Source organism: Uloborus diversus, chromosome 6, assembly GCF_026930045.1.
Source record: "Uloborus diversus isolate 005 chromosome 6, Udiv.v.3.1, whole genome shotgun sequence".
NCBI classification, from domain to species: Eukaryota; Metazoa; Arthropoda; class Arachnida; order Araneae; family Uloboridae; genus Uloborus; species Uloborus diversus.
In genome coordinates this window covers 96,608,230-96,622,249 of record NC_072736.1, presented here as the reverse complement: position 1 = coordinate 96,622,249, position 14,020 = coordinate 96,608,230, and the positions used below count along the sequence as shown (strand labels likewise).

General features: G+C 34.1%; 1 protein-coding gene across 2 annotated transcripts in view; it reads right to left on the bottom strand.

The window, feature by feature from the left end:
- The window catches only part of LOC129224051 (arginine/serine-rich coiled-coil protein 2-like), a 34,623-nt gene that overhangs the window by 1,778 nt on the left and 18,825 nt on the right, over positions 1-14,020 (bottom strand). For both annotated transcript variants that reach the window (XM_054858450.1, XM_054858451.1), the window contains exon 6: positions 1,815-2,041. In XM_054858450.1, the coding sequence (XP_054714425.1) occupies positions 1,815-2,041 (227 nt within the window). The remainder of the gene's footprint in view (positions 1-1,814; positions 2,042-14,020) is intronic.

Genomic DNA, 14,020 nt, shown 5'->3' with positions numbered 1-14,020 from the left:
ACCCCAAGCCCTGGCTTGAGGTGGCACCTCGCAACTTATCACTTTTTACTTTACAAGATAAGCCACAACATTCTTAAGAGATTGCGAGTTATTGTGTTTTTTTTTCTCTGGAGTCAAACAGTCCAATAATTGTTCTGTGTAAAATTTTTACTACTTGTGTAAAATTAATTTGTAAATATTTCTGTTAATACATATTTGTGTTTGTACTCCATACTAAATCAATTAAAAAACACTGCGGACAGTGCCTTTGGCGCTCTTTAGTGTTAAATTTAATACTAACTCGTGTTGAACTATAGTCAAGATTTTCTTAATGTTTTGTTATGAAGTTTGTAATTTATGTTTTATAATTTGTAATTTTTTTAACTTTACTTTTTTAATTTTGCTTACTGTTATGTATGTGTATTTTGTTTGTTAATAAATTTTATCTTATCTCATCTTATCTTATCTTATAATAGTGTGAAGGTAATCTCAGCTTTAATGAGAGGACATCTGCCCCCAGCTTGGTTATGGCGATTCCAGACTGAGGATCTCCAATAAGGCAAAACTGCAGTATTCTAATCTACTGCTCACAGCAGAAACAGTGTGATGCTGCAACATCCATCAGATTCTCAAGGAGGTTTGCAAACAGCCTATTTTTGACTTGGAAAGATTTGATTTTTTTTTTTTTTTTGCTTTCTGTGTGAATCTGCTGAATTTTCAAGTAGAAACATATGATCAAAATGGAGCAGAAAGAAATAGGTAAAAAGTAAGCCAAAATATATGCATGGGTCCTCTGTGGCTGAGAGGTCTAAAACTTGCTCTGGAAGCTACTAACTGCTTCTTAGTTTTCCATTTTATTTAAGCTTTTAGCCAACATTTGACTCCTAATTTCAAATTTAGCATTTATCATCATGCATTCCTTTGGGATGATTCATAATAAGTGTCATATCAAGTTCAATGCTGGCTGCCTTGACTATTTCTGATTTTTTTAATCTGCATCGTAGACTGCTGAAAAAAAAATTACTAGGCATGCAGCAAATATCGTCACCCAGTTGGTGGCATCCTTCGATGTACAGTGGTGGTCAGAATTATAAGGACAACAGAAAATTGCACAGAAAAAAAAAATTTTGAAATAATTCAGTAAAATTTATATACAAAATGCCTTTTTATGCTAGAAATCATTGTATTTTTTGAAGAACGTTTGAAAATACGAAATATCAATGTTTTGCTGTGATTAATAAAAAAATGTCATTGTTAAAACTGGACAAAATTACAAGGACAAACTTTTTAGGGAACATAATCTATTTTTTTTCCTTGGAAAGGAGCTGTGCTCCTTTGGATGCGACCATGCTTCCAAGGAAAACTTTCCCTTTCAATTCATTTGGAAGATATTTACTTCATATACGCATAAAATAATTGAAACATGAAATGGAAGAATAAAAGTTAAACTAATGTTTAGTACACAGTTAAAACTTATTTTTGGTCGAAATTAAAATAAGCATTTATAATGTTGCTAGATTTTAATGTTGTTAAGTGTTAAGTTTGAATTTTAGCAAGTAGCTTTCAAACCATGGAGCACATACGGGTGGACATTCATACAAACAATTTTACAGGGTTTTTTTTTTTCTGTTCCAAAATTCCCCAAATAAAGGATTTCCCAAAGGTTTGAAAAATCCAATAGGTTTTTAATAAAAAATCGGTAGACTGGGAAAAATGTTCAAAATCCAGGAAACTACTGGAAAAACTAGCAGAGTTAGCAGGTATGCTTAAGGAATTTAGTTCACACAGTAATACGAATTCAAGTGTTTAGAAATTTTATAAGCAAGATTACAAACCTCTACTTTATCTTTAGTCTGCCAAAGTAATTTCCGTTTCTGCACTTGCTCTGCATATTTAAGAGGATTAACAGCAGCAGGGTTATAATATTTTGGCAGTGCTATGCCAGTCATTGCTTGAGCTTTAGCACTCATGGCTGCCATTGTTTGCTGCAGTGCCATCTGGGGAGTCATAGTTCCTCCAGAAGATGAAAGAGGAAGTGAACCCGGTTTTCTATGGCTGGAACCTATAAATATGAATTAACAGTTGTTCAGAAATCAATTAGATACACCACAACATCATAAAATTTTTAATTAAACAAACGGGTAAAATCTTTTACAATCTGGTTTTAATACGCGAGATATGGTTTAACATACTTGTTTGGTCCCATGAATTAATAATCAGTGAACAATACAACTTAATAATTTATCAAATAAAATAATGTAATCAGGCAAAAAGGAAATAATTATGGTCCTGTGAAATTCATGCTAACAAGAAGAGCAGAAAACATGTTTTATGTTGCACAAATACATTAGGGGTTTTGGATTTGAGAAATAGACATACCTCACCTACATGGTATGTAAATGGGATCACTTGGACAAGTGGAGCTCTCTCTCCAGTTGTACACAAATGATGCTCATGTGGTTTGTACTAATCTTATTTAAATGATAATGTGAAAGCAGGGGCGGCAAAAAGGAGGGTCAAGAGGGGGCGGTCGCACCCCCAAATTTTTTGAGCAGAATGATAGAAAATGGGTGAATTCAATTTATGTAAGTCAGAAATCAATGTTCATTAAAGGAAATCTCGCTGGTTCTCAGCAACTATTTGATGAAACTCGACACATTCTCAGACTAGAAAGTGTTTTTCGTTATTTAGATGATGACTTAGAAATTCATGAAATATTTTCGGCTTTTTCAGAACATAGAAAACTGATAGAGAACCATGGTTAATTTTAACTAAAGAAGACATTGCCTCATATAGGCTAAGTATTTCACACTTGTGCCTGCCCAGTGTAACGATGGTATGTCCAATATGAGAGGCTCGTGAAAAGTGGTGTGGCAGCATGGTTTTCACAAGAAATTCGAGCCTTGATATTTTACATTCACATTTACGCTCATTTCTTAAGTGTATATTTATTTAATGAGTGTTCATCGCTTTCTTCTGCTAGAAACGCGTTTCAGCTGCTCAATACATTATAATGCTTTCATAGAAACTTCTTAAAAATGCATGTGATTATTGAATAAAAAAAGACATATCAACCAAATACCTTTTATGGAGTTCTATAATTATGCAATCGCGGAGTGACACAAGATAATCTTCAAGAGTTAAAACGATAAAAACATTTCTCTATAACTGCAAAGCAGTGATTTGACGACTGGAAGAATTATTGTAAAACGATTCTTTCAATGGTGAAAAAGCTCATGCCCTTTAGCATGTATGACTTCGTTTGAATTTTTATGCAATTTGTTTGCATCGGGAAAAGGTTTTTGAAAAATGCTTTACTCTATCAAAATCTATATCTTCAATCCGCTACTAGGACTCGACCGATGCATCGGCGCCGATGGTTCAACAATTTTGCCATCGGCATCGACATCGGCCGCCGATGCTAACTTGCAGGAAACATCGGCCCATCGGCCTTAAAATACATCGAAAAGCCGATGGAATTGGCCGATGTTTTTGAAAAAAAAAAGGACCTTTGTTGTTTTACTTTTTAATACAAAGTAAAGGGAGTTATTGTTTTCATATAAAGTTGTTTACTTAAATTTCAATATGAATTTCTTATTTAGTCACACCTGAAAGAGTTTTTAATACTGCATTCAGGTACCAAACAAGTTAATTATTGCGTTGTTTTTTGCGGCTGGATGTACGTGTGTATCTCTCATAAGTCATAACCCAAAAATGGTAAGCTGTAGAAGGCTAAAATTTTGCATGTGGGGGGTGCGTACGTTCCAGTTGTGCACTTCCCTTTTTTGTTTTCGATCGGGTGTTCTTAAAAGCCTATTTACTCATCTTTTGTGGCTATTTATTACTTATTTCAATCGAAAACTAATATAGCGTCTCAGACTGACGATCATTTGGTGATATATTGCCGAATTCGAGATTATGGAAAAAAAATTTGGGATGGCGAAACCGGTTCTGTTTCATTTGTTAAATTCCCGTTGAACCGACGGTAATTTTTAATTTTTCAATATTTGTAATATGAATCACAGTAATGCATTCTTTTCTGTATCGCTTCGGCTGAATTAAAAGTTTGGGGCCCGTCGAAATGCATTTTGAGGCCCTATTTCTCTATCACAGAAGTTGTGAAACATTTATCATAAGCGTTTTTGTAACTCTTACGGTGCTCCTATGGTTATGGGGCTTCTCGCGCAATTGCAACATTTGCTATGTTTAAAATTCGCCACTGCACGTCAAAACAAACTCGGGTGCAAGTTTTAAAAGGGTTTTTCAGCTCAATGTTTATGATAATTTTGAACTCTATTTTTTACGACTATTTTTTGTATTTCCGAGAACGCTTGCGTGCCCCTCATCCCGCTCCCTCAATTTCTGAAATTAAACTCTAGTTGTACTTCTTAGTTGCTTAAAACTAACACTATTCATAAAATTAGAGATTTTTTTCAAGCTTTATCTATTGTTTAGGAAGAATTTAGAGCATTAATGTAAGAAATTGATTGAAGACGCTTTGAATGACGCAATTCGGAAGTCAAAGGGAGTTTTGAATTTTTTCTTCGATAGTGCTGAAGTAGATTCAGAATCTCTCGAAGCGTTGGTGGTAGCGTTTCTGTACTAAAAAAATGAGGCCGAACTTGTGACCGAAGTTTAATGTTGTGAGTTACTCCAAAATCAGAGGGTGACCCTCCTAACCCACCCTCGTCGTTTCAAGTATTTCTTAAATAATTAGCGATTATTTATTTTGGTCGAGAAATGTCATTTTGCGTATTTCTTATACTTGTTTTACCTATATTTCGCAATGCGCCATCTTCTTTGCATCAATAATAGCGATCGATTTTTTTTCTGTTGTAAGTAACTATTTTTATGTATTTATATAAAATCAATGAATGAGTTATTTTCGTTTTCATCATATTTTTAATAATATGTTATAGAAAAGTTTCAAGGATTTTCTATTATACAATTTTTTAAATTTCAGAAAATTATTGTTACTTTGAAAAGTTTAATTTGAACTTGTTTGTAGTGCTTCATGAAAGATTAAACAATCAATTTGTTCAATATTACGTGTGCAAACATCAGATCAAGTAGTATATGTATTCAGTTATTAACTTGGTGTAAATATTGAGTTTGTTTATTGTAGCTGCGTTTTAAGAACCTCGCTCTTTTCATGACTATTTCTTTTTTCCGCATAATTTATGTCACTGTTTTGCTTTTATAAAAAATGCAAACTTTTCTATTCATAAATTTTAAATAAGTATAAAAATATTCCTATTATGATTTAACATTGTAATTTATCTGTTACCTTTTTTGTTTAATTTGATGACTAAAAAAAGTCTACGTGCAATCTTTCCACTTTAATTGTGTAATTTGTTAACGGTTTCATAGTTTTATTCTTAATTTTTTTTGAATGATTAAACAACATAATTTAATGTTTTTTAACTATGTTTAATGTACTTAAATCCATACATTATTACAATATTAATGAAATCTTAGTGTTCAATATATATGTTCAATTTAAAAAAAAAAACAAAAACAAATCAATTGGTTATCAAACAGTCTCTTTGTTTTTCTTCTTTTTTTCTCTCTCTTGTTCTTTGTTTTCCATCGTACAGCAGTCAAAAAAGGAGAAGCATAACTACACCCTATACAGATTGTACGTATTACGATCCAAAAGTTCGGGGGACAAGCTGTATAATATCTTACCCAGAATAGTTCACATTACCGAAGCACATCCACCTTCAAAAGGTCACCTTGAGGGAATATGTACGTCTTTTGTCAGTGTTCATATAACTTTTGGAAACACTCCTGGAAGCCATTTTTGCTAAGTTCTGTGATGCAGAAGAAAGCGGCGTCATTGATTTTTTTTTTTGCTGGGAACAGGTAAAAGTCACACGGAGCTAAGTTTGACGAAACGTTAGGTTATTTGTTTGTCATATCAGAGTATTGACCAATCGAACCGTGCATCCTCAACATGAAAGTCGCCTTCTTCCCCACGATGAAATTAAAGCAGCAGCGCTAGAGGCCTTACAGGAGGTTGCGATAAATTTCTTCCAGGAGTCCTTCTAAAAGTTATACGAACGTTGGCAGAAGTACATAGTCGTTTAAGATGACCATTTTGTAGATAGATGTACTTCGGTAATGTGAACAATTCAGGGTAATATTTTTTTAGGTACATATGAATGTACTCATAAAATAGAAATTTAGGTCGAAATCTGATTTTTTTTTGTGATTACAATTCATTATTCGTAGAAAGGAAGTAAAGTGAATTGAATCAATGAGTTAGGTTCCACGGCACACAGATTCTGGGTTAAATATCGATTTATTTAGTTATATCTACGTACACAACAACTATTCACATATGTACACGTTGATACCATATACGGTGCTCAGTCTTTCACGGTTTTTGTAAATCCACCTTGGGGACCGGGCACTACTCTCCCGTTCGTAACAGTCCACCTTTACGACGGGCACAATCTCTCCCGTCTCTACAGTTCTCTTTCACGATCACGGGCCCAACTCTCCCGCTCCTAAAGTTCAGTTCGGACCTCGCTTGGTCCCGTAGAAAAACCGGCAGCGTCCGCGACCGCAACTGTGTCGTTCTCTCTTCGGTCTTCTCCCCCTTCTCTCCGGTGGGTTCTATTTATAGGTGGTGCCTGACCTTCGGTCAACACGGAGGGCTAGGGGACGCACGTATGCAGTTTTGGGTCTCGTAGCCCCTTCGCCCTGTCACGTACGCACCTTCTAGGTCACGTATGTCGTGCCGACCTATTCCTAGCCTGACACAATAATCCTTTAAATCCCTGACAAACTTATAAATTTATTTCTGTTAGATTTTTTTTCAGCAATCACGATTGCTTATTGTTCTCATTTGACTGTCCTTGACGTTACGCTGATTTTATTCCCTCCCCCCGACTCTGCAGCACTCCCGCCCACCGTCCTCCGCAGGCGCGACTCATCTGATCCTGAGCAATGTCCCCCGAAATCCGCTTCTCCTGGTCGGTGGCGTCCATGTCCTACACACGCTCATACACACACACACACGCTTATGTGCATACACAAGTCTATGCACACACAAGTCTACACATGCACAAGAACTTACACACGCAGAGAAACACACACGCCTACGTGCATGCACAGGTCAACGCACACATAAGCCTTTACATACATGCGCGCCTACACACACACAACTATACACACGTAACCGCCCAGGAGAATGGCAGGTTTGGGGGACAGGAGCAGTTTCTAGAAACAATAACTCCAATGAGTAGGGTCCTGTCGCAACTGGTGATTGCGAAAAACATAATTAAAAATATCAGAATTCAAATTATTTTTTTTTAACTTTTTTTTTTTGCCATCGGCCAACGGCATCGGCCATCGGCAATCGGCCATTTGAGGGAAACAATCGGCCATCGGCCATCTTTGAACAATCGGCCAACAATCGGCATCGGCCCATCGGCCAAAAAATGCCATCGGTCGAGCCCTATCCGCTACTCGACTATTCAAACCACTGTTTAATCTACAATTGATCTGTGCACCATACTACCACAGTTCAATCTACAGTTGAAACTGAAAATAGATTTTTTACAGATGTATATTTCAATCAATCGTGAAATTTTTCAAAAAACACTCTTCCTCCGAGTCAATTTTAAAGAGGCGCAAAAAAAAAAAAGTGACAAAAATCCACATGATGATGTGAAGTCAAACATTGATTTTTGAATAATTTGTATGAAGTAATAGATTCAGTTTCGAATGAAATTAACACAAGATTTGATGATAATTATTTTTCTGTATGGTTGGCTGGGATTGGTTATTTGGATTGGATTTTGAAAACAAAATGTTTCAACTGTGAGTAAAATTTTTAGCATGAGGCAAGAAAAATTACAAGCAATCTACCGACAGAAAGGTTTTCACATCCAGAGACTGCAGTTTCGTCCTTGTTATGGACTCATTAGTCTGGAATAGTGAATAACAGAGTTAGAGACAGATGATATCTCATTGAAGCTGAGAGCACCGACATGACTAGATTATTTAATGATGAAAAGTTTAAGCCCCTCACAGTTTTTGAAGTAGCCTGGGTGATTTTGAAGAGTAAAATATAAAAAGTGTTTTCATCCATAACTTTGCGCGACTTCAATTATTTTTTAACTATTACAATCAGCTCAGCTAGTAGAGAGATTTTTTTTATGTCTCAGGAGGTTAGAGAAATATTTTCGAAGCATAAAGGGGGGAGGGGGGAATACCTTTTCCATTTAGCTGAACTGGCAAAACAGCATGACATTGGGCACTGATAGAATAGTAACACGATTCCCTGCTCTTCCGAATCCCAAAAATCATGCATTATAATTTTTCCAAAAGGTATAAAAACTTTAGTAGCGAGATGTTTTGTATGATAGTTTTTTAGTCAATGAATCAAAATTTTAATTGTTTCTAAACACTAATATTATTTATACTAAACCGATTTTATGACAACTTCTTGTTAGCTGATGTGTGTTTGGTTTCGCTTTGGGGTTATACATATTTAAGAAACTCGACCCCCCAAATGAAATGGTGAAATGCCGCCCCTGTGTGAAAGGTATGCAAATATTAAGAGTTATTTTTAAAACAATGACAATACAGTTATAATTACTTTTTTAAAATGTCTCAAAACATAAAAGTTAAAAATAAATTAAAATTTAAAAAAATTCCTTCTTTCAAGTATGAAACAGCCACTTTTCTGTCTTAAATATAGTAACTTATCATCCCTACTATTCTGTATACCCATTAAACAAAGCAAAATATTGCCCAATTTTCACTATAGGGTATGATCGATAACCCAATAGTCTGTTACACTAGCGATGCAATGAATATTCGGCCGAGGCCGAATACCTAGCTTACTATTCGGTCTTTGTTGAATAATTGAAAAAAAAAAAGCTTGTTTGTCACTTTGCGTTGAAAGTTTTACATCTTTAAATTTGTATTCATCATGTTTATTGAATATTTTTAATGAAGTCACCCTATAACACATTGTCAGGTTCATTATCCAGGGCATTGTCATTTTTAATGGTGTACATTATTGAATGGTTACTAAGAGATATCTGTATAAAATTACTCCCGAAAAAACCATACAAAATAGTTTTTCCTTGACATATTAGGAAGGATTGATACTTATTTTGCCTTATGAAAGTAATTATAATACAGTCGTAAACCATACTTTAAGAATAACTTAAATAAAAAGACTCAAAAAACTTTAATTTTTCTTATACTTTAAAATACAAAGTTTTGTCCAGACATAACTATTAAGCTTCCTTCTACAACACTTTCAAAAAATTCCTTTGTAATGTCTGCAGTTGCATGATATGTATCAGGATCCAATCAGATTTTTAATTTGCCGCAAGGGAAAAAAGGGACCTGCAGTCTAAAACTACTAGTACTTTATATTATATAGCTACACTTAATACTTCATACATAAAAATTAAAAAAGTCTTTTACCCTACTTTTATATGCTAATTAAACTAAAACATTCAAAATATATATACAGTGTGCAAATGCTATTTTTAAGTAATAAAGTAGGTATAAGAAAAAAAGAAATTGTAAATAATAAATTGCCATTTTAAATAACAGAGCAATTTGTTCATTAGCAGTAAATATTGCATATGCATAATCCATACACTGCAATCATGAAGTTTTTGTTTTCAAAGATAAAGAAGTTCTGTTTTAAGTTAAAATATGATATGATTGCTTAAAAATTAGTTTAAATTGTTTTAACCAAATGAACATTTTTGTAAAGCTTTCACAAGGGAAAAAGAAGCATTTCAGCTATTCAAACCTTGCATTGTGTTATAGAGGCACAAAATCATGATTTTTAAAATAAAACAAAACTTTAAATCAAGGGATCAAAAATAAGTGTAACAGTCAATTGTGAATGTGATATTTACAAAATAAAGGAAATAAGGCTTATCAAGTTTTAAAATATAATTAACTAAAGGGTTCAGAAATTTTGGCAGACATATTTTGGGGAAATATCAATACAAAAACAGAGAAGTACACTGATTCAGAAACATCATATGAAAAATTAAATTTCAAATTGCTACAACAAGGACACAGCTAAATAAAAAAATTCATGATTACAAAAGTGGAACTGTTTTCTCTAGATGTTTTAGAACAAAAGAAAATAAAAATTTAAAAATACTGCACTAAAATATTCTGTATCATAAAATTGAAATTAACAGTCAAACTTTACGAAACCTCAAAATGCATCAATATTTTTATCAGAAAGGCAGAGAGAGAAATAAAAATAATCTAGAAGTGCAAGTAATTCTAACCACTTAAAAATGGCATTTTTCGCACTAAACAAAAAAAAAAAAAAAAAAAAAAAAAAAAAAATGAAAACTGCCCTTCTTGGCATTAAGTTTTATTGGAAGTCATTAATAACCATTAGTGTAAATTGGCTTCTTTAAAATTAATTGAAAGGACACAAAACTAGAGAAGTGGTTAAAATGATAAATGTAAATGTTACACAACTACTTTGAAAAAAGAAATATGGAAAAAATTAATTGAAACTTGAAAAAATTAATTTTGGGGAATTGTGGTGATTCCCGCATCATACACTTTTGATTATCTTCCATTTCAAAACCATCTTTCATTCTGCGCTGCAATGTTTGCTTTGTGTAAGAAACAGCTGTGTTTCCTGTCTCCCGAAGAATGAAAAAGAGACGAATTGGTTAACTGCCTGAGTGCAAGTTTTGATTTCTTGGCCCTCGTCTAGGTATGACGTCATAGGTTGAAGTACGATTTCAGTTTGGCTGTTGCTAGGTGTCCAACAAAGGATCGGCGGTTGCGTAGCGAGTTCTGTTTGGTTGAATGTCAATAGTGTTTCTTTCTTGTTTTGATGGAAGTTTTAGTGATTGGCAACAGTGAGGATACAAAAATGCTACAGGGCTGTGAAAGTGGTTGAACGTAGAAATGACGTGTGGAGTGGATGGCGGTTTCAAGCCAAATCGTGATTGCGCGGACTTTGCAGCGAAAAAGAAAGGGATCTGTGCCTTCTCAAGATGGAGCATCACCCAAGTTTGTTCTTAAATTGTATCGATCCTTTTATTAATTTTTCCCATTAATGGCTATGATATAAAAAGTGAAGAAAATCACAGGGATAGGAAAATATGGCTTTCGGAACGAATATGTTCCGCCTTTTCGGTTTCACACCAGTTGATGGTGTCTAACCCAATGCATTTCATTATTCTGGGGTATTGTCAATGTTTGCAAAAGTAATTTTGGGGTTATTGCCACCATTCACCAATAGTTAGGTTTTGCGAAAGAATTCTTTTTTCAAGTCAGCAATTTATATCATTGTCATTTCTTAAAGGAAATATTTGATCTTTAGGCAGTTTCTGTTTATACATGGGCACCTGTATGACTGTTTGGATATGATAACATACTTGAAATTAATATCCCTGATTTATAGTGGTTTGTTTTTTTTTATTTTAGTTAAATGTTGTTTTCGCTCGACCAGCAGAAGAAATTGTTGTGGAAAGACAAAGAGGAAAAAAAACAGAATTGTTGTGTATTATCTTTTAAATGAATGCCACTTAAAACTTTTGTTTTTGGAGAAAAACGTGAAAATAAAATTGGCAAGTTTCATTTTCTACATACGAAATCTTGGTGTCATTTCTAGAAATATCATCTATGATTCCTACACATAAGTGAATGACAGAAAATGATTACCACACCCAGTGCCTGGGTTACACATACAATGTATGTGAAATACCACTATACAACTCTTTGATTATTGATACTTGCAGAATCATATAAATTGTGTATGTTTTGTGCGAACCGATACTGTCTTGTTTTGTTTTCTGTCATAGCTTCCAATGAAGAGGAATTATTGGAGTAGAAATGAAAATGTCTTACAGTGGTCTGGAGTTCTCTTGATTTGTAGTAACATTTTCCTCCCCATGAATGGTGTAGATGTCTTCAGTACAGATAAGTTTTGCAAATGAGTATCATTACAGTTACTTTATTACGTTGTCTTATTATCTCATGAATTTGAAGACAAAACTTGGTTCCCTTCCAAAGAAAACCCTTTGGGGAACTTCATCATTAGATCATTTCTTTACGTGTCTCTGTGTTTGGATATCACACCCCAAACACGATGCCAATGCAAGCACACAATAACTTTTTATTTTAAAATTCACCACAGGAATATATCATAATTTCATCATCTGTTATCATAAAACAGTTACTTCTTTTTGTACACATGCAAATTATGATGTAAGAACAATAATTTTTCAGCATTTTAGTGGAAAGTCTATTTTCTTTTTTTTTCATAACTGTTCCCAGCTTCTGAGAACAATCGTTCACTATTAACAGTGCTCCCTGGTGCTGAAAGGTATTTCCTGATCAGCTGAGATAGATTAAGAAAAGCTTCAGTGTTTTGCGCCCACCATTTTAAGAGACAATCGATTCTTTGCAATAGTGGCTGGGAAAGATATTGGTCAATTTCATTTTGAGTGGAGGTTTCTTCCAGTGCTTCACTTAGTGGCTGGATTGCAATTTCATTGAAACACGCCCACAAAGAAGTTTGTGCTTGAGATGATGGAATGAATGAACTTGAAATATTTTTCTCTGGTAATTCAGCTGGTTTAGTGCCGAATAGCTATAAGTTTTGACTTAACTTCAGTGTCTTTTGCTTGACTTTTGTTGAAAAAAATTAACTTAAATCTGGGATCTAAAACTGTAGCAATGCAGTAGTGTTCATTGTTTTGAATTGATGAAAATCTCTTCTCTAAACTTTGGCTAAGAGTATCCTTTATTGTACCAACTCCAGAAAAGTCACTTGATTTATCCAAATATAATTTTAATGTTGTAAGTTATTGGGATGACTTCAGAAATGAATGATTTTGATTGGGAAATTTGCTTTGTTATTTCTTTAAATGGTTTCAGAAGATGGAGCACCTTTTCCAAAATTGTCCACTGATTTAAACTTAAGTTGTTTATATCCCCAAATTTAGAAGCATATAGAGAAACGGCATTTTTTTGTTCCAGTAATCTTTCCAGCATGTAATATGTGCTGTTCCATCCAGTAGGCACAATTTGTATTAGTTTTTTCTCAGGAACTTTCAACTCATTTGATTGAATGCTTCTCAATCTCGAGCATGCTAGCAAAGAATGACTGAAATGTGTAACAATCTTTTTTCTTGAGCAATTAAATCGCTTATTGATCTTTGTGATGTTAAGCCATCGCACACAGTCAAATGCAAGGAGTGTAGAAATCAGGATTCACTTTTCAAATTCGAAATACATGCTCCTTTTATACTATTTGATCTTTCATTGCGTAATACTATGTAGATTTTGTCATTCAGATTTTGTCGCTGTTTTGAACATATCACAGATGGCTTTCCGGAAAATGCTTAGCTTCCAGTGCAGCGTGATGATAAATGAAATCCTTTGATATCCAGTGGGCAGTAAAGCTCATAAAACTTTGATTGCTGATAAAACTAGTCCAAATATCCAATGTTAGTGACATGAATTCTGCATCTAATATCAATGTTGTGACTTTTGTTTTGCAATCTTCATAAAGAGAAGGAATAACTTTCTCTTTGAAATATTTCCGACTGGGAATTTTATAGTGTGGCTGTTGGCTGAGCTTTTTTCATTAAATTAATGAAGCTTTCATCTGCGACAAAACTAAATGGTTGATTGTCGCGTGCTATCATTTCCACAATTGAAGTATGCAGTTCGACTGATTGGTTGTCATTAATGTCCCAAATTTATTTCTCAAAAAATTGAATCTAATGTGTCTTGCTTCCTTTTTACACCTTGACTTGTACTGGGTGTCGCTGGTGTATTTACATCTGTAATTGCATCACAAGTTTTGCTTTTACTTTTTTCATGATATTCTTCTGGATGTTTTTTAGCCAAATGGCTTATCAGTGAACTTGTAGCTGCTTTTTTTTCCCCAACTCCTCCTCTTGACAGAATTTTTTTGCACAATTTACATCTTGCTTTTGTGCAATCATTTAGTATGGGTTCAAAAATACTCCAAACTATACTTCTTTCATTGACAGAAAAATCCATTTTG